This window comes from Daphnia pulicaria, chromosome 11 (assembly GCF_021234035.1).
Source record: "Daphnia pulicaria isolate SC F1-1A chromosome 11, SC_F0-13Bv2, whole genome shotgun sequence".
Classification (NCBI taxonomy): domain Eukaryota; kingdom Metazoa; phylum Arthropoda; class Branchiopoda; order Diplostraca; family Daphniidae; genus Daphnia; species Daphnia pulicaria.
In genome coordinates this window covers 3,790,026-3,815,051 of record NC_060923.1, presented here as the reverse complement: position 1 = coordinate 3,815,051, position 25,026 = coordinate 3,790,026, and the positions used below count along the sequence as shown (strand labels likewise).

The 25,026-nt window shown below is 43.5% G+C and overlaps 4 protein-coding genes across 6 annotated transcripts; 2 read left to right on the top strand and 2 right to left on the bottom strand.

Annotated features, from left to right (window-relative positions):
• Positions 1 to 94: 94 nt before the first annotated feature.
• LOC124315087 (dynein heavy chain, cytoplasmic-like) lies at positions 95 to 16,616 on the top strand. 2 transcript variants are annotated; one of them, XM_046780454.1, is made up of 26 exons: positions 95 to 202; positions 271 to 541; positions 637 to 745; positions 810 to 1,287; positions 1,353 to 2,399; positions 2,459 to 2,594; positions 2,662 to 3,038; positions 3,322 to 3,354; positions 3,690 to 3,761; positions 3,819 to 4,178; positions 4,242 to 4,336; positions 4,405 to 5,449; positions 5,513 to 6,601; positions 6,664 to 7,467; positions 7,529 to 8,646; positions 8,714 to 9,171; positions 9,237 to 9,341; positions 9,413 to 11,194; positions 11,258 to 12,573; positions 12,646 to 13,240; positions 13,335 to 13,895; positions 13,969 to 14,488; positions 14,556 to 14,878; positions 14,945 to 15,696; positions 15,767 to 16,039; positions 16,110 to 16,616. In XM_046780454.1, the coding sequence occupies exons 2-26, from the start codon at positions 307 to 309 to the stop codon at positions 16,470 to 16,472; spliced, it is 14,046 nt and encodes a 4,681-aa protein (XP_046636410.1). In that variant the 5' UTR covers positions 95 to 202; positions 271 to 306; the 3' UTR covers positions 16,473 to 16,616. The 2 variants fall into 2 exon arrangements, with proteins under 2 accessions (XP_046636410.1, XP_046636411.1); XM_046780455.1 differs by lacking the exon at positions 3,322 to 3,354.
• On the bottom strand, positions 16,479 to 18,438 carry LOC124315262 (mitochondrial ribonuclease P catalytic subunit-like). Its single transcript, XM_046780812.1, has 3 exons — positions 17,246 to 18,438; positions 17,058 to 17,176; positions 16,479 to 16,994 (listed from the first exon to the last, which is right to left on the bottom strand). Exons 1-3 carry the CDS (start codon positions 18,353 to 18,355, stop codon positions 16,658 to 16,660), a joined length of 1,566 nt encoding a protein of 521 aa, XP_046636768.1. The 5' UTR covers positions 18,356 to 18,438; the 3' UTR covers positions 16,479 to 16,657.
• A 189-nt stretch (positions 18,439 to 18,627) lies between these two features.
• LOC124315106 (nuclear factor related to kappa-B-binding protein-like) lies at positions 18,628 to 23,851 on the top strand. Of its 2 annotated transcripts, none has more exons than XM_046780500.1 (10): positions 18,628 to 18,895; positions 18,993 to 19,540; positions 19,605 to 20,275; positions 20,339 to 20,799; positions 20,866 to 21,310; positions 21,435 to 21,522; positions 21,596 to 21,928; positions 21,994 to 22,297; positions 22,372 to 22,672; positions 22,732 to 23,851. In XM_046780500.1, the coding sequence occupies exons 2-10, from the start codon at positions 19,012 to 19,014 to the stop codon at positions 23,617 to 23,619; spliced, it is 4,020 nt and encodes a 1,339-aa protein (XP_046636456.1). In that variant the 5' UTR covers positions 18,628 to 18,895; positions 18,993 to 19,011; the 3' UTR covers positions 23,620 to 23,851. The 2 variants fall into 2 exon arrangements, with proteins under 2 accessions (XP_046636456.1, XP_046636457.1); XM_046780501.1 differs by having other exon boundaries at positions 18,628 to 18,931.
• Positions 23,668 to 24,984, bottom strand: LOC124315512 (probable cardiolipin synthase (CMP-forming)). Its single transcript, XM_046781245.1, has 5 exons — positions 24,490 to 24,984; positions 24,297 to 24,426; positions 24,122 to 24,207; positions 23,873 to 24,030; positions 23,668 to 23,804 (listed from the first exon to the last, which is right to left on the bottom strand). The coding sequence occupies exons 1-5, from the start codon at positions 24,895 to 24,897 to the stop codon at positions 23,711 to 23,713; spliced, it is 876 nt and encodes a 291-aa protein (XP_046637201.1). The 5' UTR covers positions 24,898 to 24,984; the 3' UTR covers positions 23,668 to 23,710.
• Positions 24,985 to 25,026: the final 42 nt, after the last annotated feature.

Genomic DNA, 25,026 nt, shown 5'->3' with positions numbered 1-25,026 from the left:
TAAAAATTTAAGTCAATCATTTTACAAATGAGTTTTGAGAATGGCAACAGACAAAAGAACTTGTCATGGTGCTCAGCTGTCGGTACTACACAGCTGTGAGCTCATTCAGATCGGTATCCTAGTTCCTAGGCTGACATTTCATTTACAGAGTTCGGGCAGAACATATTGAGTCATCACTGCTGTTATTTAAATCTTTGGAAAGGTAGCATTGTCATTTCACTCACACTTCTATTCCATGTTTTAATGTCTTTTTTATGTTACAATTTTAAGTTGGTTACTTAATCAACCCAAAAAGATAGTTTGGAAATGACAGACATTTCGGACGTGGGCGACCAAGCCCAAGTCCAAGTAGCTATAGCTGATGTCAACAACTTCCTAAAGTATTTAAGAAAAGCTGTCCCTGTTTGCTTGGAAGAAGATGTTGTAACATCACAGGCATTCGAAACAGCATTGGGAGATAAAGCTCACCAGGAAGCAATTCGCAAGTTTATTAGTGATCCTCAGACGAGAGCCATCTTCATTCAGCGTAGCTCTACTAAAGGCAAGTCCATTACACCTTACAATCTCCAATATTCATAGAGTCGACAAAATTAATTTGTTTTTTCTATATTTTTAAAAATCTTCTGGCAATATTAGATGAGGATGCCGTTGCAGGAGACCAAAGTGGTGAGACTGAGGATGATAAAGAGCTTGTAACTTATTACATCTCTACTAATGTACAATTCACTAGTTCGAAAATGAGCAGGTACATTCAATTTATTCTAGTCTATGTAAATCATATTCATAGTCTCATTTGATTTCTTCTGCAGTATTGTATGTATTAAACGTGGAGCAGTCCTTGAAGCAGACAAGCAAATTGTATCACAGATTCAATTAGTCAACTTTAGTGAAGGCTCTCCATATGAGACCCTACATTCATTTGTTAGTGGTGCTATGGCCCCATACTTCAAATCTTACATCAAAGAATCTGGACGAGCAGATACTCGTGATGGTGATAAGATGGCTCCATCAGTTGAGAAGAAGATCTCTGAGCTGGAAATGGGTTTGTTGCACCTTCAGCAAAACATCGATATCCCTGAAATTTCTTTGCCGATTCACCTTAATGTGAGTCAAGTTGTCAAGAAATGTCTTGAAGACAACGTGAAACCAAAGGTAGCTGATTTCGGCGATAAAGTGGAAGATTCATCTTTCCTCAACAGTCTTCAAAATGGAGTCAACCGTTGGATCCGTGAAATTCGTAAAGTCACACGTCTAGACCGTGATCCTTCATCCGGTACTGCTCTACAGGTAAATAATAGCTATACAGTCTGATCTGTTTACATGTGTTTCAATCTCAGCATATCATTTTACAGGAAATCAGTTTTTGGCTGAATTTGGAACGAGCTCTGCTTCGAATTCAAGAAAAGCGCGAGAGCCTTGAAGTTGCTTTAACTTTGGACATCTTAAAGCATGGAAAACGTTTTCATGCTACTGTCAGCTTCGACACAGATACAGGCTTGAAGCAAGCTCTAGCTATGGTCAACGACTATAACCCACTGATGAAAGACTTCCCTATTAACGACTTGCTTTCTGCTACCGAACTGGAGCGCATCCGCTCTGCGGTTATTGCCATCTTCAACCATCTTCGCAAAATTCGCAACACCAAGTATCCGATCCAGCGTTCTCTACGTCTGGTCGAGGCCATCTCTAGAGACCTCAGTAACCAGCTTTTGAAAGTGCTAAGCACTCGTCGTCTTATGCACGTTCCGTTTGACGAATTCGAGAAAGTCATGAACCAGTGCTTTGAAGTTTTCAATACCTGGGACGACGAGCACGAAAAGTTCCATGGCCTAATGCGTGATATGGCGAAGAAGAAGCGTGAAGACATGAAGAGTTTTTGGCGTGTGACCCCAGCCCACAAGAAGCTACAGTCACGCATGGAACAGATGCGTAAATTTAGACGTCAACATGAGCAGCTTTGTAGTGTCATCGGTCGAGTACTGCCACCGATGCTGCCTCCACGCCAGAATTTGGAAGCCGTGGATGCTGTCGCTCCAGAACAGCGTCCTGAATTCGCTCTGATGAATCCTGCTGATATCAATGCTATTGAAGAGGTCAACCTGGCATACGAGAACGTCAAGGTTGTCGATGGGCTTGACATTAGTAAAGAAGGCACGGAAGCTTGGGAAGCTGCTTTGCGGCGATACGAAGAGCGCATCGATCGTGTCGAAACACGTATCACCGCTCGTCTTCGCGATCAGCTCGGTACAGCGAAAAATGCCAACGAAATGTTCCGTATCTTTTCGCGCTTCAACGCACTATTCATCCGCCCTCACATTCGCGGCGCCATTCGTGAATACCAGACACAGTTGATCCAACGTGTCAAAGATGACATTGAGGCTCTGCACGAAAAATTTAAGGTACGAAGGATTTGAATTATCTATGATTTGTTAAATTCTTAAATCGACTATTATGATAGGTGCAATATCCGGCAAGTAAAGCATGCCGCATGAGCCACATCTGGGATCTACCACCAACTTCCGGTTCAATCATTTGGGCTCGTCAAGTTGAGAGGCAGCTTAATACATACATGAAGCGAGTTGAAGATGTCTTAGGTAATACCATCACAGTACACTGACGTCTTGATTGATTATGATTGAATATGCATATTTTTGCACGTAGGTAAGGGCTGGGAGAACCATGTCGAAGGTCAGAAACTGAAGGCGGATGGAGACAGTTTCCGTCTGAAGCTCAATACCCAAGAAATCTTTGAGGATTGGGCGCGCAAGGTTCAACAGCGCAATTTAGGTGTTTCTGGCCGCATCTTCACCATCGACACGCAGCGAACCCGTATTGGAGGTCGAGGCAATACCCTTCGCCTTCGTGTTAACTTCTTACCCGAAATCATCACGTTGGCTAAGGAGGTTCGAAACTTGAAGATCCTCAATTTCCGCGTGCCGCTAGCGATTGTCAACAAGGCTCATCAAGCCAATCAGCTTTACCCTTTCGCCGTGTCACTGATTGAAAGTATCCGAACCTACGAACGCACACTGGAGAAGGTATGGACTTTTACTTACGTTTTCATAGTCGTACTCGTACATGTTTTACCAGCCCCTTTTGGAGTGACCTAATCATCAATTAAAGAGAAAATGACAACCCTTTATACTGAGACTTGATTTTCTACCTACTTGATAAGAGATGAATTGGAAAAAAAAAAAAAAAAACAAAAAAAAAACAGACTTATTTAGGGGGTTTGAAAGCCCACCTTTTTGACACTCAAAATATTTCATCTCTTTTCTCTTCCTCCCTCATCATTGGGCTGTTGTTATGTCAACGGCATAGCTGGCTATTGGACAGCCTTCAGCCCCTTCAAAGGTTAGCCTTTAGGGCCGTTTTTTCCTAATTTTTTTTTCTCTTTCTATCACGGCTTTTCTCTTCTTACCGTTTTAAAACAAGCCTGACACTTAAAATTGATTTTAGTAATAAGACTCACGCACGTCCGCTTTACATTTCACAAAAAGAAACCGGGTTAACTGTCCCTGGTCGGGCTAACTGCGCATGCTAAAACATTTGTTTGTGCTTATCTCATTATTATGAATTTTTTTAACTACTTGATTGAAAAAATACTACTTTGCTTTATTTACAAGACTAATAGGAGTCTCATCGTGTTGTGTTCATTACTAACAATTATGAATTCAAAATATTTATAGATGGAAGAAAAATACAACGTTAGCCTTTTGGCGGCTGGAATGCATCGTGAAGCCCAACAGTTAATTGCCGAGGTAATAATAAATCATTTCTTTAATTTTGACTCGAAAATTCACTTGTTTTCTGATTAGGGAGTCGGTTTAGTGTGGGAATCATACAAGTTGGACCCATACGTCCAGCGTCTTGCAGAATGCGTTTTCCATTTTCATGAGAAAGTTGATGACTTGTTGGCTATCGAAGAACAAATTGATGTCGATGTTCGTTCGCTGGAGACTTGCGCTTATTCTGCCAACACGTTTGCTGACATCTTGTCCAAGATCCAGAAGATGGTTGATGACCTGAGTCTTCGTCAGTATTCGAATTTGCAACAATGGGTCACTAAACTAGACGAAGAAGTGGAGAAACGTTTGGCTTCCCGTCTGCAAGCTGGAATTCAGGCCTGGACCCAAGCTCTTGAGGGTCGCAAAGAAGTCGATGTTGACTACACCATGGTATGTTGCATTGATAATAAATACCAAAAATTGACACTAATGTAAATTTTACGAAAAATTAAGGACACCGATGCGGCTCCAGCGCCTGCAGTGAAACTTGGCGGCCAGCCCCAGATCCGCACGATTATTCATGAAATTCGCATTACTAACCAGACAATGTGAGTTGACTTAATCGATTTGTTGTTTTAATTGTTATGTTCCTGATTAACGTTGGTTCTTCTTTCAGGTATCTGCATCCGCCGCTGCCGGAAGCTCGTACCAAGATCTATGAACTGATGTTTGCTTGGCAAGCCATTGTCACGTCTTTGACTCGTATTCAGAGTACCCGTTATCAAGTTGCGCTAGATCGGCCTACTTCACAAACCTATCGCGATCTACTCACCAAAATGCCAGATGGCCCGGAAGTCCTGGCTGCCGCCTATACTGTCATTGAGGGAAGAATGAAGGAGGTGAAAGTCTACGTCGACGAATGGTTCAATTACCAGGCGTTGTGGGATTTGCAACCTGAAAAGCTTTACGGCACTCTTAAGGAGGATATCAGTCTGTGGATGCGTTGCTTGAACGACATTAAGAAATCGCGAACCATCTTTGACACAACCGAGACTCGCAAAGAATTTGGCGCTGTTGTTATCGACTACGGTAAAGTTCAGAGTAAAGTGACCCTCAAGTATGATTCGTGGCACAAAGAAGTTCTCGGCAAGTTTGGAGCTATGCTCGGCAATGAAATGGCTCAGTTCCACACCCACGTTAGCAAATCACGAAGCGAACTGGAACAACAATCTTTGGAAGCTGGAAGTACCGCGGATGCTGTTGGACTCATCACTTACGTTCAATCGCTTAAGCGTAAGATGAAGGCATGGGAGAAACAAGTTGACACTTACAAGGAAGGTCAGCGCATCCTGGAACGTCAGCGTTTCCAATTTCCCAACCAGTGGCTCCACGTCGATAATATTGAAGGCGAGTGGGGTGCCTTCAGCGAGATCATCAAGCGCAAAGATAATGCCATCCAAACTCAAGTTGCCAGTCTTCAACAGAAAATCGTAGCTGAAGACAAAGCGGTTGAGAGTCGCACTCAGGATTATTTGGGCGACTGGGAAAAAACAAAACCGGTAGAAGGTCATATGCGTCCCGACGAGGCACTCCAGCGCTTGCAGTTGTTCGAGACCAAATATTCACGCTTGAAAGAAGAGCGTGACAAGGTGGGAAAAGCCAAAGAGGCACTTGAGCTTCAGGAAACTGGACCGATTTCGACCAATGAAGAACGCATGCAGGTAAATACAAGTAATAATGACTAAAAGTGTAGTCGGTATTAATCGTTGTGTTTTCTGAAACAGGTGGCGTTTGAAGAACTCCAAGACTTGAAGGGTGTATGGTCTGAATTGCGCAAGATTTGGGAACAGATTGACGAAATGAAAGAGAAACCCTGGCTCTCAGTTCAGCCACGGAAACTGCGCCAACAAATTGACAATCTCTTGGCTCAAATGAAAGAGTTGCCATCCCGACTTCGACAATATGCTTCATTCGAGTATGTACGCAAGACCCTTCAATCTTACGGCAAAGTGAACGTTTTGGTGACGGAATTGAAATCAGACGCCTTGAAAGAGCGCCATTGGAAGCAGCTAATGAAGCAGCTACGCGTGAACTGGATTCTTTCGGACCTAACACTCGGTCAGGTGTGGGATATCGATCTGCAGAAGAATGAACCTATCGTTCGTGACGTGATTCTTGTCGCCCAAGGTGAAATGGCCCTTGAAGAATTTTTGAAGCAAGTCAGAGAAGCTTGGCAGACCTACGAACTCGAGTTGATCAATTACCAGAACAAGTGCCGTCTAATCAGAGGCTGGGATGACCTATTCAACAAGGTTAAAGAGCACATCAATTCCTTGGCAGCTATGAAACTGTCTCCCTACTACAAAGTCTTTGAAGAAGAAGCTCTGACCTGGGAAGAAAAACTCAACCGCATCAACGCTCTCTTCGACGTTTGGATCGATGTTCAGCGTCGATGGGTTTATCTCGAAGGAATCTTTAGCGGAAGCGCCGACATCAAAGCACTGCTACCCGTTGAAACATCGCGTTTTCAGAGCATCAGCTCAGAATTTCTTACTCTGATGAAGAAGGTATCCAAATCTCCTATGGTCATGGACGTCTTGAACATTCCGGGCGTCCAGCGTTCTCTTGAGCGCCTTGCAGACCTCTTGGGCAAAATCCAAAAAGCTCTGGGAGAATATCTAGAAAGGGAACGCGCGTCATTTCCCAGATTCTATTTCGTCGGTGACGAAGATTTGTTGGAAATTATCGGCAATAGTAAAAACATCCCTCGTCTACAGAAACATTTCAAAAAGATGTTTGCTGGTGTCTCTTCTATACTTTTGAACGAAGAGAATAACATCGTTCTTGGCATTGCCTCACGTGAAGGAGAAGAGGTAATCAATTTATAACGGTCATATCTTTTATTTTATTCTTAACTTAATTATTTAAATTCCAGGTTGTATTCAACACGCCAGTTTCCACCATCGAGTACCCAAAAATCAACGAGTGGCTCACTCAAGTTGAAAAAGAGATGCGTGTCACATTGGCACAGCATTTGGCGGACTCAGTTCGCGATATTCGCCAATTCAAGGAAGGTGTCATTGATCAACCTGCCTTCATGAGCTGGTGTGACAAATACGAAGCCCAAATTGTTGTCCTAGCGGCACAAATTATGTGGAGCGAAGATGTCGAAGCGGCCCTGCAGGCTGTTAGCACAGCTGGTGACAATTCTCTAGCGCCAGTCCAGCGTGTTTTGAGTCAAGTGGAATCGACCCTTACCGTCCTGGCAGATTCAGTGCTACAAGAACAGCCAGCCCTCCGCCGTCGCAAACTGGAACACCTCATCAACGAATTCGTTCACAAGCGAACGGTCACCCGTCGTCTGATCCAGTCGCGCATTACTCATCCCAAGGCATTCGAATGGCTGTGCCAGATGCGATTCTACTTCGACCCGAAACAGACGGACACTTTGAAACAGCTTTCCATCTATATGGCCAACGCGAAGTTCCAGTACGGATTCGAATACCTTGGCGTGCAAGACAGACTGGTTCAAACCCCACTGACGGATCGCTGCTATTTGACCATGACGCAAGCTTTAGAATCTCGTCTTGGAGGTTCACCTTTTGGACCTGCCGGAACCGGTAAAACTGAATCCGTCAAGGCTCTCGGCCACCAACTAGGTCGATTCGTTCTCGTTTTCAACTGCGATGAAACATTTGATTTCCAAGCCATGGGAAGAATTTTTGTTGGCTTGTGTCAGGTATGATATCGCAAGTTATATTTTTGTTGTTCAAAGATCATTCCAATTTATTGTGTCACAGGTTGGAGCTTGGGGTTGCTTTGATGAATTCAACCGTTTGGAAGAGCGAATGTTGTCTGCCGTCTCACAACAGGTGCAGACTATCCAGGAAGCTTTGAAGTCGCAAAAAGAAAATAAGAAAGAAGGCAGTCTGGTGATTGAGTTAGTTGGCAAGCAAGTCAAAGTGTCACAAGACATGGCCATCTTCATCACAATGAATCCTGGTTATGCTGGCCGTTCCAACCTTCCAGATAACTTGAAGAAACTCTTCCGCTCTCTGGCTATGACCACACCCGATCGACAGCTTATCGCCGAAGTCATGCTCTTTTCTCAAGGTTTCAGGACGGCAGAAAAACTGGCCCAGAAAATTGTCCCCTTCTTCAAGCTATGCGACGAGCAATTGTCAAACCAGTCACATTACGACTTCGGCCTTCGTGCCTTGAAATCTGTGCTGGTGTCCGCCGGCAATGTGAAACGTGATCGTATTCAGAAGATCAGAGAAGACATGCAGGCACGAGGAGAAACATTTATTGATGAAAGCGTCATCGCTGAAAACCTCCCTGAACAGGAAATTCTTATCCAATCTGTCTGTGAGACGATGGTTCCAAAATTGGTCGCAGAAGATATTCCGCTACTCTTCTCCCTTTTGACGGATGTTTTCCCCGGCATTGCCTACACTCGAGCTGAAATGGCCGGTCTACGAGAGCAAATTCGCAAAGTTTGTCACGAGGACTATTTGGTCTGCGGAGAAAATGACGAACAAGGCTCCATGTGGATGGAAAAAGTACTGCAGCTCTACCAAATCAGCCAGCTGAACCATGGTTTGATGATGGTTGGTCCGTCCGGCTCTGGTAAATCGTCTGCTTGGCGCGTTTTGTTAAAATCCCTCGAACGACTAGAAGGCACGGAAGGTGTAGCCCATGTTATCGATCCTAAAGCCATTTCAAAGGAGGCTCTTTACGGTGTCCTCGATCCCAACACTCGTGAATGGACCGATGGTCTGTTTACGCATATTCTTCGTAAAATCATTGATAACGTTCGTGGAGAAATCAACAAACGCCAGTGGATCATCTTTGATGGTGATGTCGATCCCGAATGGGTTGAGAATCTCAACTCCGTATTGGATGACAACAAATTATTGTAAGTTTTAAATGCGAGCCGGCTCTCTTTTAGAAGTATCTGTAACAATTTATTTTATTTTATTTAGGACCCTACCCAATGGTGAACGGTTATCCATTCCACCCAATGTTCGCATTATGTTTGAAGTTCAAGATCTGAAGTACGCTACTTTGGCTACGGTATCCCGTTGTGGAATGGTTTGGTTCTCTGAAGATGTTCTCACTTCCGAGATCATCTTTGAGCATTATCTTGCACGTCTGCGTCACGTTCCTCTCGAAGAAGGAGAAGAGGATACAGTCCGGACTCCATCTGGCAAACCCGGCGAGAAGAAAACGGAAGAAATCATATCGCCCACTATTCAGGTGCAACGAGATGTTGCTAATATACTTCAGCTCCATTTCTCACCAGACGGCATGGTTGTTCGTGCTCTGGAGCATGCAGCCACTCAAGTTGAACACATCATGGATTTCACTCGATTCCGGGCTTTGAATGCTTTATTTTCAATGTTGAACCAAGCGGTCCGCAACATTCTCAACTACAACCATAGTATGTTTTTTACAAAATTTTCTGCAAAATTTGACGAATTAAAAATTTATTTTACCAAATTACAGCACATATGGACTTCCCTATGCAGTCTGATCAGCTGGAACGCTATATTCCCAAAGCGCTAGTGTACGCTATCCTGTGGAGCTTTGCTGGCGACGGAAAGCTTAAAGGTGATTTTCACATTTTCAAATTGAATTACTGACTAAAATTCTAATGTGATGTTTTCTTATCTGCCATCCAGCTCGAAATGATTTAGGTGAATTTTTGCGTGGATTGACTACAATTCCACTACCACCAGCTGCCATGCCCATTATAGACTACGAGGTCAGCATTGGAGGTGAATGGGTTCCTTGGTCTTCAAAAGTACCCCAGATTGAAGTGGAGACTCACAAAGTAGCTACGCCCGATATTGTCGTTCCCACGCTGGACACAGTACGACACGAGTCACTTCTTTACACTTGGCTGGCAGATCACAAACCATTGGTTCTTTGTGGCCCGCCTGGATCTGGTAAAACTATGACCTTATTTTCGGCTCTAAGAGCTTTGCCGGATATGGAAGTGGTTGGTCTCAATTTTTCATCCGCTACTTCGCCGGAACTTCTTCTCAAGACATTCGACCACTACTGCGAGTACCGTAAAACACCCAACGGCATGATTTTGTCACCCGTCCAACTTGGCAAATGGCTTGTCCTCTTCTGTGACGAAATCAATTTGCCCGATATGGACAAATACGGAACACAGCGCGTCATTTCCTTCTTGCGTCAAATGGTCGAACAAGGTGGATTCTGGCGACCAACTCCTGGTGGTTCTGGCGGTGAACAATCGTGGGTCAGAATGGAGCGCATCCAGTTTGTCGGAGCTTGTAATCCTCCAACAGATCCTGGCCGTAAGCCTCTGACACATCGGTTCTTGCGTCACGTACCAGTCGTCTACGTCGATTACCCTGGACAAACTTCCCTTAAACAGATTTATGGAACCTTTAACCGAGCTATGCTGCGCCTTGTCCCATCTCTGCGTACTTTTGCTGATCCTTTGACAAATGCCATGGTTGAATTTTACCTCCTGTCGCAAGAACGCTTCACACAGGATATGCAGCCTCATTATGTTTATTCTCCTCGTGAAATGACCCGTTGGGTCCGAGGTATCTGCGAAGCCATCCGGCCCCTAGAAACCCTATCAATCGAAGGTCTCGTCCGTCTGTGGGCCCACGAAGCACTTCGTCTGTTCCAGGATCGCTTAGTCGATGATGAAGAACGAAAATGGACCAATGATAACATTGACAGCGTCGGCTTGAAACATTTCCCCAACATCAACCGTGACGAAGCCCTAGCACGTCCGATTCTCTTTTCCAATTGGCTCTCCAAGAACTACATTCCAGTGGATCGAGAAGAGTTGCGCAGTTACGTCAAAGCTCGTCTCCGTGTCTTCTATGAAGAAGAACTTGATGTTCAACTCGTTCTCTTCGACGAGGTCTTGGATCATGTCCTCCGAATTGATCGAATTTTCCGTCAGCCTCAGGGTCATCTGCTGTTGATCGGAGTTTCCGGAGCAGGCAAGACAACTTTGTCACGCTTCGTTGCCTGGATGAATGGACTTTCGGTATTCCAAGTTAAAGTACACAACAAATATACGGCGGCCGATTTCGACGAGGATCTTCGTCAACTCCTTCGTAGAGCCGGATGCAAAGATGAGAAGATCTGCTTCATGTTGGACGAGTCCAATGTCTTGGACTCTGGTTTCCTCGAAAGGATGAACACTCTCCTCGCCAACGGAGAAGTGCCTGGATTGTTTGAAGGAGACGAATACACCACCCTTATGACGCAGTGCAAAGAAGGGGCTCAACGCGAAGGCCTCATGCTAGACTCGGCCGAGGAGCTTTACAAATGGTTTACGCATCAAGTTATGCGTAACCTTCACGTCGTTTTCACCATGAATCCGTCATCGGAAGGATTGAAGGACCGCGCCTCTACATCGCCAGCCTTGTTCAACCGTTGCGTGCTTAACTGGTTTGGTGACTGGAGTGGTAAGTTTCTTAAATTACATGTTGCGAAAATAAAGTATTCATTTCATATTTTTTTGTGAACAGATTCCGCGTTCTTCCAGGTTGGTAAGGAATTTACCAACCGAGTGGATCTCGAAAGACCCAACTGGATCGCCAGTGATCACTTCCCTGCCGCATTTCCTGCTCTTCGTTTGCCGCCTTGCCACCGTGATGCTGTCATTAACGCGACGGTGTACGTCCATCAGACGCTTCATCATGCTTGCGCTCGACTGGTGAAGCGAGGTGGTCGCAGCACAGCAATCACTCCACGTCACTACTTGGATTTCATTAACCAGTTTGTCAACTTGTATCACGAAAAGCGTTCAGATCTTGAAGAGCAACAGCTTCATTTGAACGTCGGTCTTAACAAGATCGCCGAGACTGTAGAACAGGTCGAAGAAATGCAAAAATCTCTAGCCGTGAAGTCGCAAGAGCTTCAGACAAAGAACGAAGCTGCAAATTCCAAACTGCGGCAGATGGTCAAGGATCAAAACGAAGCCGAACAGAAAAAGATTCAAAGTCAAGAAATTCAGGCCATGATTGAGAAACAAACGTTCGAGATTGCCATTAAGAAGAAAGATGTCATGGCAGACTTGGATCAAGTGGAACCGGCTGTTATCGAAGCTCAATCGGCCGTCAAAGGCATTAAGAAACAGCATTTAGTTGAGTTAAAGTCGCTCAACAATCCACCGGCTCCCGTTAAATTGGCCTTGGAAGCAATTTGTCTTCTATTGGGAGAAGCGACATCCGACTGGAAGACTATTCGGTCCATCATCGTTCGAGAAAATTTCATCTCAACCATCGTCAACTTCTGCACCGAAGATATTTCCGACAACGTCCGAGATCAGATGATCAACAAATACCTGAACAATCCGGACTACAACTTCGACAAAGTCAATCGTGCCAGTGTGGCTTGTGGCCCCTTAGTGAAGTGGGCTACGGCTCAGGTCAACTACGCTGACATGTTGAAGCGTGTTGAACCGCTTAGGAACGAATTGAAGAGCCTGGAGAAACAAGCAGATGTCAACAAGAGACGTGGTGAGGAGACGACAACGTTGATCTCTACGCTGGAACACAGTATCGCTTCTTACAAAGAGGAATATGCCCTGCTCATTTCGCAAGCACAGGCCATCAAGATGGATTTGGAGACCGTCCAAGGAAAAGTAGACCGCAGTATCGGACTGTTGAAATCTCTGGCCATTGAGAAGGAACGTTGGGAGGCTTCGAGCGAAACTTTCAGAACCCAGATGTCAACTATTGTTGGTGACACACTTCTCTCGTCAGCATTCTTGGCATATGCCGGCTATTTCGATCAGCAGTACCGTCACAGTTTGTTTACCCGCTGGTGCAGTCATCTTCAGGTATTAAAGAATTAAGCCTGTTAAATTTCCTTGTTGATCCTATTCTAAATGGCATTACTTTTTTTATGGCAGGCGGCTAATATTCAGTATCGTTCTGATATTGCTCGTACGGAATATTTGTCCAACCCAGATGAGCGTCTTCGTTGGCAAGCTAATGCCCTCCCGGCCGATGAGCTTTGCACAGAAAATGCAATTATGTTGCGTCGCTTCAATCGCTATCCGTTGATTATCGACCCGTCGGGACAGGCAACAGAATTTATCATGAATGAATTCAAGGATCGCAAAATTACGCGAACGAGTTTCTTGGATGACGCCTTCCGTAAAAACCTGGAATCGGCGCTCCGTTTCGGTAACCCGCTCCTCGTTCAAGATGTTGAAAACTACGATCCCATTCTAAATCCCGTGCTGAATCGTGAGCTTCGGCGAACTGGCGGACGAGTTCTCATTACCCTTGGAGATCAGGATATCGATCTTTCGCCTTCCTTTACCATTTTCTTATCCACTCGCGATCCGTCAGTTGAATTCCCGCCTGACATTTGCTCTCGCGTCACATTTGTCAACTTTACCGTCACCCGCAGTTCGTTGCAGAGCCAGTGTCTCAATTCGGTGCTCAAAGCAGAACGACCTGATATTGATGAAAAGCGATCGGATCTTCTCAAACTTCAAGGTGTGTGTTTTCTGTTCCTTATTTGAATAATTTAATTCTTTTATACCCTTTATATTAATATTTGTATTATGTATTTTGTGAATTTGTGTTATAGGAGAGTACCACTTGCGTCTACGTCAATTGGAGAAATCTCTGCTGCAAGCGCTGAACGATGCTAAAGGCAAAATCCTTGATGACGACTCAGTTATCACCTCTTTGGAAACACTAAAGCAAGAAGCTTCTGAAATTAACAAGAAGGTTGAGGAAACTGACAAGGTCATCGCTGAGATCGAGACTGTTTCTCAACAGTACATGCCGTTGTCACAAGCGTGCAGTAACATCTATTTCACGCTGGACTCATTGAGTCAGGTCCATTTCCTCTACCAGTATTCGCTGCACTTCTTCCTCGATATCTTTCATTCCGTGCTTTACAATAACACGCGACTCAAGGAAGTAAGCGATTATGGTCAACGCCTCTCCATAGTTACGTCGGATCTTTTCCAAGTTGTGTACTGTCGCGTCGCTCGTGGCATGTTGCACATTGATAGACTCACTTTTGCTGTCCTCCTCTGCCGTATTCACTTGCGAGGTTTGAACGCAGAACCGCATTTGGATGTCGAGTTCCAGCATTTTTTGCGCGGCAAAGACGGATTAATCAACAACACCGATTTACCTGGTAAATTACTTTTTTTGTATCTGACTCATTAAAACATGATTATTGATTACTAAATTTTTTCTTTTCGATTTAGAACTCATAAACCTTGGTTTGAGCGGTGATGAAATTGATGCTTTGGCTCGATTGTCTATGAAACTGCCAGCCTTTAAGGGTCTAGTAAAGCGGATCAACGAGGCAACGGAAGAATTCACCCATTTCCTTCAGCATAACACGCCTGAAACGTGTGTGCCTGTAATCTGGGCCACGGATAAATCGTTGAGTGCAATCAGTACGGCGATGATGAAACTGTTAGTTATTCAAGCAGTTCGACCGGATCGAGTCATTGCAGCTGGCCACCAGCTAGTCGACGCTGTTTTGAGCGAGTCTTTCATGCCAGCCGGTGAGAAGGAGCTAGATCTAGCCAAGATTGTCGACACCGAGGTTAAGGGCGGAACTCCAGTTCTCCTGTGTTCCGCACCCGGCTTCGACGCTTCCGGCCGTCTTGATGATTTAGCTACTGAACTCAATCGGCAGATTACAAGCATTGCCATTGGTTCGGCTGAAGGTTTTAGCCAAGCCGAAAAAGCTATTAATTCGGCTGTAAAAACTGGAAGGTATTGTACAAAGATTAAGTTCCGCTAAGAATGATGAAAATAACCTTGAAATTATTTCTGTTTTAAGGTGGGTGATGTTGAAGAACGTTCATCTTGCCCCTCAATGGCTCGTCCAGTTGGAGAAGAAATTGCATTCCCTGCAGCCACATGCCAATTTCCGTCTGTTCTTAACAACCGAGATCAATCCAAAGATTCCTGTGAATTTATTGCGCGTCGGAGAGGTGCTGGTTTTCGAACCACCCCCAGGCATCCGAGCCAATCTGCTCCGAACCTTCAGCGCTGTGCCGGCTGCTCGCATGATGAAACCACCGAATGAACGTACTCGTCTCTATTTCCTCTTGGCTTGGTTCCATGCCGTCGTACAAGAACGCTTACGTTACTGCCCTCTAGGTAAAACTGGCTTTACTGTAATATTCTTTGTGGATTTATTTGTCAACAATTTTCTTTTTCATGTAGGTTGGGCTAAATATTACGAATTCAATGAATCGGATCTTAAGGTGGCCTGTGATACCCTAGACACTTGGATCGATACGATGGCTTTAGGAAGAACTAATCTACCCCCAGAAAAAGTACCATGGGACGCACTTAGCACCCTTTTGTCGCAGTGCATTTATGGTGGCAAGATCGACAACGAGTTTGATCAACGCCTCTTAGCTTCTTTCCTCGCTAAGCTTTTCACACCTAAAAGTTTCGAAGCCGATTTCTTGCTGGTTTCCAGTCAAGAAGTACAATCGGGCGATTCTTGCCGTATTGTAATGCCGGAGGGAATCCGCCGCGACCAGTTCTTGCAATGGATTGAGGCACTGTCCGACCGCCAGTACCCAGCTTGGCTTGGATTACCGAACAATGCCGAAAAGGTTCTTTTGACAACTCGAGGCACCGACATGGTTACCAAGTTGTTGAAGATGCAGCTGCTCGAGGATGACGACGACGATGAAGATGATTCGGCTTATTTGGCCTCCGCTCAGCGCGACAAGGACAACGCTGCCGCTCAGCGCAGTGACGGCCGTCCTGCTTGGATGCGTTCTTTGCTGGAATCTGCACGGACTTGGATGGGTCTACTGCCCGACTCGTTGGTTACGCTACGACGCACGGTGGAAAACATCAAGGATCCGCTCTATCGCTTCTTCGAACGTGAAGTGAACAGTGGCTCGAAACTTTTGCTTGATGTACGTCAAGATCTGAATGACGTTGTTCACATTTGCCAGGTAAACATTTTCATTTGTCTATATTAAATCATTTCGCTTTTTACTAATATTTTTGTCTTTTCTTTTTAAGGGCGAGAAGAAGCAAACCAACTATCATCGGCAGATGCTCAGCGAACTGGTAAAAGGAATTCTCCCGCGATCGTGGCGTCGCTATACAATTCCTGTTGGCACAACTGTCATTCAATGGATCACTGATTTCAGTCTAAGAGTTAAACAACTTCAGCAAGTATCCCAAATAGTTTCACAAGGAGGTGCTCGTGAGCTTCAGACTGTAACCGTTTGGCTTGGTGGTCTCTTCAACCCAGAGGCTTATGTCACGGCTACTCGCCAATGTGTTGCTCAGGTATGTTTCCGATGGCAATCATGAGTTTAAAAAATGGTCATAACTTTACTGAAATTATTTAAATTGGCAGGCAAATAGTTGGTCTTTGGAAGAGCTCATCCTCGAAGTGACCATTGAAGATCAAGCGTCGTCGGCATACGAAGATCGCTGCTTCAGCCTTAAAGGGTTGAAGCTTCAAGGTGCTGTTAGCAAGGGAAACAAACTTCTTCTGACGTCCGCAATGATGACTGATCTAGCGTTGACGCGTCTACGCTGGACTCGCGTCCAAGGAGCTCAACAAGTAGAAGCTGGAACAGTGACACTGCCCGTTTATCTAAACGCTAATCGAACGGAAATCCTATTCACTGTAGACCTTAATGTCGCTAACCCAGAGGAGAAATTGAGTTTCTACGAAAGGGGAGTTGCCTTAATGGCTTCGACATCGTTGAACTAACCGAGCTTTTTTTTCTAATTAATTTTTAATTTTTGTTTTGTTTGATGTGTTTGGTGGTTGGGAGCTTTAGTTAATCCCTTAATTCTTGCGTCGCTGTGTTAAACTTTTCAGCTAAACTGAAATACAGTGGCATCTCCTTAACAATCCATGTATTTTCAAACATTTGACTTATTAGATAATCATTATTATTTAGTTATTTTTGAAGTTTTAGGCTGCAAACAGAGCCAAGTGGCAGGTAATTCGTAGCTGTACCGAGGTGTACCGTCATCGTAAGGGATGTGCCAGCAACCATCCGAAAATTGAGATATAGTGCGGTACTTGCGAGGTTGTTGAAATCTGACTCTACCGTTTTTATCAAAGCTGACGATTTGCATTTGCGCTTTGTGCTGCCACCGCCGGAAAATGTTTTGAAGCCGAAAATCACCTAGACGGAAAAGGTGGTCACGGAAAACATCTTCAGACACAAACTTTGTGTGCGAACTTTGGACGGCTGAACACAGCAAAAAAGGGTCGTCGCCTGACCTGTATGTTTTTTTTTCTTTAAATCGTTAGTTTTTATCAATAAATTTAATAGGGAAAACATACAAGTTTTCTGTAGCGAACACCAGAGCTGATTTCAATGTTGTTCCTCGAAGTAGGTGCTTCCTTGTAAGGACGAGCACTCGTAGATTTTGATTCGTGAAGTATTTTACCACGGAGGAAAGCTGTGTAAAATAAAATGATTGAGGGTTAGTAATTTTCCGACATGGTAATACTAAAATTGCGTAACTTACTGCTTGATCTGGATACTTGAAAGTTTGCTTTCCCTGATGAGCTACGTTTAATCCGTCTATTACAACATCGTAAGGCGCAGTCTTTTGAATGAAATTTTGGAATCGCCGTATTTCGTCTGGTTTCGATCCTAGGTACACATCCGTGCCTAGCAGTACTTTTTCCATGAGACCTTTTTTGAGGTTGGCAAACTCATCGTCGCTTATTTCTGAATTTTGCAAAACCTTTTCACAGGAACGGCATCTTCCAGTGCCTTCGTCGATAGTTGTAAAATGCCCAACGAAGGGATCGATAAGTCGATTCTCTAATAAGTCTTTAAACTGTTGGATAATCGATGTATTCAGAAAAACGCCACTTTTCACCAAAAAATCAAAGAAACTGTTACATCCAATCTGCTGATCTGCACATTTTCTGAGCCAATGCTCATAAGTGAAATCATGAACTTTCTTTCCTTTTGAAATGATAATTTTATTTATCCAAGATACAGCAGTATCAATTTGATCATTTTTAAAGAGGCAATCAATTATTGCATTCATGGACAAACTAGTGGAAGTCCCTTCACTTTCACTGAGTAACTTATAACCTTCTCTCCAATTGTCAGTGATACTGAATCCTAGAATAAGACTTTGTTGAATGCTAGGACTTGGATATAGGCTGTTAGATTTAACCACATGGCACAGTCTTTCCACTTCACTTTTATCCATAATTTCTTCCTTACAATGGTAGCACAATTCTAAGTATCTAGCCAATGTTGCTGTGTTTACTTGACGGTCACTTTGGTTTATGTGGTCCAAAAACTGTTTACCTAATGAATAATTGCGGCATGCTATACACATACGCATAAAAACTGCGTCAAAACTAGTATCTGTTAATAACACAGTTTTATATTTCAGTATGACATCTTTTTTGAATTGATGAATACTCGTCAAATCTTTCGTGGTTTTGATGAACTGTAAAAATTCAGACTCAAATCCATTAAACTGATTCCCTTTTACTGTCACAGATTTGTTTTCGTTCAAAAACTTTTTATTGCTGAATGTAGCGTAGGTTGATCCTAAACAAGTAGTTGAACTCGATTTAAAGAGGTATTTCAATAGTGACACTCGATTCATTTTATTTAAATTTAAATAAACGTGCAAGCCTAAGTTTGAACTACCATCACATACAGACTGTCTGCTAGCTTTTGAACCTTGATGGTTCGGTATTATGTCTGCTACAAATCCTCAGTTGTCAGCTAACTTTGATTGATACATAATTAATTTTGTTATATTTATTGCAATCAAAATTAAAAGATTAAAATTTTGTATCAATTAAGATGGATAAATACATTTTGTAGAGCGAAATAAAATTAATAAAAACATCCGGCAACAGCCAACAGGCAGGCTTCAGTACCAACTGCTCAACAGAACGATCTACCAAAAAAAGTGTTAAATGGAAAATACATATAGCCTTTTATCGCATAGAAAAAGCTATGTGCAAAGAAACTGGCTGGGGAAAGAAACGCTTGGTTTACGTATTAAGTCATACCAATAGAAAAATTTACTACTAGGTTCCACCGAACGAGTAGAAACCGACACACGGATATTTTGATGACTGTTTGAAATCAACTTAAGAGTGATAATATCAAATACGGAGTTTTCATCACAAAACAGGTAGTGCATAATCGGCGGCAGATGCTTAGTGATATGATAATCATCATACTGGTTAGGAATCCAAAATAAGTGACTGGATTTAACTTTCTATTTGCAGCTTCTGCTGATGTGATGTCATGGATCCACTGTTTGAAGATGAATCTATGGATGTCTTGGCCCAGGAAAATGGATTAACTGATTCTCCTTTCCAAAATCAACATTCTCACTACATTCAGTCACTCTTTGAGACATGTTCAATTGAAGGAGAGGCAATTGTGTTACCAACCCAAATATGTGAAAATGCATCTGTGCTTACGGAAATGCTTAGCTCTGAATTATTATCAGAAGTTTTAACACTTGAAGATGTGCAACACCTACATTCATACTTGCCCGTCTTTAAGACTGACCTGGAAACTGAAAGGCAGAAAACATGGGCTATGCTTTTTTCAAAGCAGAATTTCATGTTTGGAAACCCTGTTGAACACTTCAGCAGAAAAATGGAGTGTGGCCTCTACAATCCTGATATTGCTCAAACACGGAACCTCTTCCAAAAACTTCAGAAAAAGAATGTGAAAAGGGAGCAGAGAAATTATTATTTTAATTTACTTCAGAGTGTTGTCATGTCAAGACAACAGTTAATTGAAGCTGCCTCTCAACTTCCACCTGGTAAATTGTATTTTGAAAAACAATTTCATTTCAGAGTTATTTACCTTTTTTCCCCCCCTTTAAGGCCAAGCTGTTCGTGCACTATCATTACAGGGCAATAATAAATCATTGGCTGGTGCCAAAACAAATAGTTTCCTCACAGACGAACGAGTCCGCAAACGATACTTTGACGAATTAAAAGGAATTGATTGCTGCAGTTCGGAAGATGATAACTATCCCGAAGGTCCACCTCCGCCTCTCTCTAAAAAACAGCGACGTCACTTAGGTTCAATTCAAGGATCTTTGAGCTGTGATATCAAACCTATTCAATCTACTTTTACTCAAAACATCTATAATCATCTTGTGGTTGTGGAAAATAAGTTAGACAAGACGCTGGACGATGAGCCAACCCGCAACAAAATCCCCGGCCCGAGCAGTGATTTATTTGGTAGTAAGTTGTTAGTGGACAGCTATTCCAGGAGATCCGGCGACGCCAGGCGTGTCAACGAAGACTTCAAACCCGTTTTAGACGTAGCGTCACGAGTTTCTTGCTCGAAGAATGTTTACGAAGTAAACGAAGAAACATATAAAATCATGTTGAGCCGGCACCGCTCATCCAAACGAGAAGGCAAACTCTCACTTGATGCAGGTCTAAAAGACACAAATCTGGAAGATATCGGCCAACGTGTTCGCACGTGTATTTTAAACAAACGGCCTCCTGCTCCGAAAGTCCTGGAATCTCCCAAAAGAAATAAAGTAATTCAGTATGTCTTCAAGTTGCCCGTATTTTTACTAAAATTCTTATTTATTTTTACTTAGCCTGTGGTGAGTGCAAGCAGTAGTTCCGAAGAACAGGAATCGGAAACCGATACACCAAAGAAAGTGAGAGCTAAGAAATCCATCCCAGTCCCTGTGTCGAAACCGACCAAGACGAAGAATGTCAAGAACAGACCGGAACGAACGGAGTCAGTTCTGACTGTGGTCGAACCAGGGGAAAGTAACAGCATGTCAATGATTAGCGAATCTGAAGTAAAACAAGAACCAGTTGAAACCTCACGTCCGATGACACCTTCCCCTCTAGAGCCATGTCCTACACCACCACCGCCACCACCACCTCTTCCCCCTCCTCCGCCTCCTAGTCTGACCCAGGACACTCATTCAAGTTTCTTCACGCTTCTGCGCGAAGTTCTAATAAACAACGAAGTTCCAGCAACCTTGAAGCAGACCACGGACTCTGTTGTTATCTGGAGTAGCTCTCCAATATCCCCTCTGAATGAATGGTAAATAATTATATATTTCTACTGTAAAGTGCAAAATCTAACATTTTCTTCTCTCTTAATTGTTAGGTATTCTCAATTAATGCTGGTACATCAAAGGGCAAATGGATGGACGAGTTTAGTGCAATCTGCTCTCGAATTTTTGATAGAACATGGACTAGTTTCTATGTCTCAAGATCTTGGCCAACTGACCGCCATGCACTCTTGGGTGGGCCAAGGTAGAGACAGCGATGCTCTCCTGCAAGATCTGTCTGGAATATGGCTCCAGCAACAACAGGACAACAGTTTAGACAGCAAGCTTGATGTGGAGGGCACCAGTGAGTTAAACGATTCTATGCTCAGTTCGCCACCAGATCCAACAATGAACCTGGGCTCAGCTCTTGACCTCAGCGAGGACGTTTCAGACGTAGGATCTTCCTGCTTATTTGATTCAGCAGACGTGGTTCATCCGCCACGATCCATTACTTCATGGACGGTGAAACCAAGCACAACCGAAGAGAAGGCTATTTATCAAGTAAGTTTTCACTTTCACCAAACTTTTTATTGATTACACGAAGAATCATCATTCTATTGTAAGCCATACTTATTTTTTCATCAAATTAATTACAAATATGTATTAATACTTTCCATCGTTATAGGAACAAGAACGTCTGAGATACTGTCAACCGCATAAAGCTTTTACGTTTCGGCAGCATGGTTACGAAAGTATCGTGGGACCTGTTAAAGGTGATTTATTATTTCTGTCAACATATTCGTCTCATTATATCTCATAAAAATTATTTCTTGTATCCGTTTCCAGGGGTTTACACTCCTGGCCAAGGAGTTGGCCAACCATCAACGAAAGTGCGCGGACATAATTTGATGGTTCCTGATCGCCCGGCTTGCGTCACTCTTTTATCGCTGGTTCGTGATGCTGCAGCGCGGCTGCCTAACGGAGAAGGCACACGTGCAGAGATTTGCGAGTTAATGAAGGAATCACAATATCTTGCGTCCGGCGCTGAAGCCTCCCTTCATTCTGTTGTAAGTGGTGCACTCGACCGACTCCATTACGAAGCAGATCCTTGCGTCAAGTACGACTCAGCACGGAAAGTTTGGATTTATTTACACCGCCATCGATCTGAATCCGAATTCGGTAAGAGCATATGCTTGTTTGTTTTTCTGATTTCCGAAGTCAAAAATTTCTTTTAAAAACAACAGAACAACTCCACAAACAACATCAAGGAATGCCAAGTCGAGTAAAGAAACCTCGAAGTGAGCAACGTCGATCGTCTGGCGTTGGGACTAGTCCAGCCTCGGCAAAAATGACCAAGACGACAGTGTCAGTTCCGATTCCAGCCACGAGTCCCATTTTGCCGACACCTACTGCACAGCCGTGTTCTGTTCCAGAGATTCAAATCCCTCCTTCGATTCCTGCTCCCGTCCCAGTCCCTGTCACCGTTTTGAAAAGCACTCCAGTCAAGTTGAACAATTCATCTATAGTAACAGTTCGGCAGGAGATAAGGTATTGCAACTTATTGGTCTTTATTGTTTTTTTTTTTTTGTTTTTTTTTCTACAATGATTTCCTTTTCCCTCAGCAAACCAACAACAACGCCAGTGGTAGTTGCTTCACCTTCTTGTTCGACACCGACCATCACCACTCCGGTAACTGTTACAGGGATTACTCCAAGTACTGGGGCTGGCCCGGCCACCATCCAAACGTTCCAAATTACAACGTCGACTGGAATACAAACTATACGGGTGGCAGCGCCTGCAAATTTGCCTACAGCGCTTTTGGCCAGAACTCTACAGATTTCTGCCCAGCAGCAAGGGGCTCTTCACGGACAGAAAGTTATCGGCACTCCCACCCTTGTCAACGGAAACTCAACTATCAAACAGGTACCGAAAAAGTAAATTTTTTTTAAAAGACATAAAGTCTAAAATATTTGTTTGCGCAGGTTATTCTATCCCCAACATCGAAGGCAACGAATTCAACTTTGCTTTCGAGTCCACGGGCAGCTGCTCCAACTGTACCGCCTACAACAATCTCAGTGCCAACATCGTCGGCTTCGAGCATAATAAGATTAAATATTCCTGTTACTGCTGCTACGATGTCAGGAATTATGACTAACACAGTGAGAGCACGACTTCCTGGAAGCCCGTTGCGGTTAGCAGGGCGACAAGTTGTTGGAACTAGTTCTTCAGTCACGTCTCCTGTTCAAACTTTCCTCATACGACCTCCGACACCTACTACCGCAGGCGGTGGGACTATGCCATCGACATCCAATGCTCCAAGACTTGTGATGGTTAACAACAAACTAATTAATCTGAGCTCAACGTCAATTGCCGGACAGATGGGCCCTAATACCCGTATGATGAGACCCAATATCGCTGTCAACATGGCCAGTGTACGTAAAGCAGTGCCATCTAGTCCAACGACCGGAGTAGCCCGGCCGGTACTAGCTAGGGTTGTGACGGGGCCCGGTGGCGGAACTCAACAGCAAGTGATAACCTTAGAAAATTTGCTGTCCTTAACCAATGCCCATCATAAAGGTGGAGGCAAAACGGGGGTAGTTCAGTTACCTTTATCAGCCATTGCGGGACTGAACGTTGGAGCCTCGTCATCGACGAATCAACCCACAACCGTTCTTTTGCAGAACGTCAAAGGGGCTCAGTCCATCCTTTTGCCAGCAGGCTTCCAAGGTGGCACAATCAATATTCGCGGTGTCCGGATGGCTACCCTCTCCCAACAGCAGCAACAATCTGGGCAGCAACCCAAACCAGCGTTTGTAGCTAGACTTGTCGCACCACCCCAACCACCACCCCCCAAAAACTCCGATGTATAGTAATTGTTGATGCACCTATGTTGATTTTTATTAAGGAAAAATGTTGGATGAATCACTAAATTCACATATATTTGTCTGCATCAGTGATGTTTCATTTTACACGCGATCGCGTTATGATGCGATAAGTGTTTTTAGCAAACACGTAACTGAGTCCCGATAAGACGGTTGTCGTTCCTGTCACATACCTGTAATTATTTCGGTCGTGTTAATACACACTTCATGATTTCCCTTATACATGAGGGAATTATCTTACCATAAAAATGGAAGTACTGATTCGTCAAGATTGAACGCCGGGACTGCAAGGCTGCAAGCGACAAGTAATAACTGTATGGCAGTGTTGAACTTTGAAATATTGGTCGGGGCAAGTTGTGCAGTAGCTAAAGAAGGGTCGAAATACCGACTCAAAGTTCGCTATAAAATGGGAGACGAGAACTTTTAATGGATTTAAAAAACAAAACAAAATTGATTTAAAAAAAAAACTCGGTAAAATAGCAAAACTTACTGGTTGTTCCAGAGAAACGTAGCGTATGTAAAACCCAGCAGCAACAAGTAAAGCATCTCTTGCTACAATAAGTAAGGTAAGTGGCACTGAAAGAAATTAATGATTGAACACTATAAAAATGGGTAATATTCAACTTCCTCAAAATAACATTTTTGCAATGGATGGTAAATATTACATGGAATAAGTCCACTGTATGTAAGGCTAATAAAAAGTGTTCCTAGAAGTAGTTTATCAGCCAAAGGATCCAAGAAAGATCCAGCCAATGATGCCTGACTGGGAAATGTTCTTGCTATCCATCCATCAAGCTACATGAAAAAATTTATGAATAACATTAAAATGTGATCAAATTGTTATTCAAACAAACATACCAAGTCTGTTATTCCTGCAACAACAAACAAATTGAATGCCATTGAGTAATCATTTTGGATGACTAGATAGCCCAGAAAGGGACACATGACCATTCTGCCAACGGTAAGAACATTTGGCACTGTCAGAATATTCTCAGTCTGATCTTTTTTCTCAGGAACATTTTGAGTGCAGAAGTTTTTAAAGCTCAAATTTTCGAACGCACTAGAAAGTGGCGTGAATTTCTCCATTTCTATCTGTCGGATCCGGTTGTGTCCCAGATGACGAAAACGTTGAACTTGACACACCATAATTGGGACAAATCGATGGCGTGCAATCAACGTTGGGCACCTTTGATTGCTTATCTTAAATATGGTAGACAGCCTGAGCAAATGGTTATTCATTTTAAAAATTGTAGCATGCCTTTGCATGAACTTTCAAGCATAAAACACATGCGAATAGAACTGTACAATTTTAGAAACAATTTGCTGTTGTTGTTGTCGAGACAACACCATCTATTAACGAATAACGATGACATAATGAAAGTGCCACCTGACGAC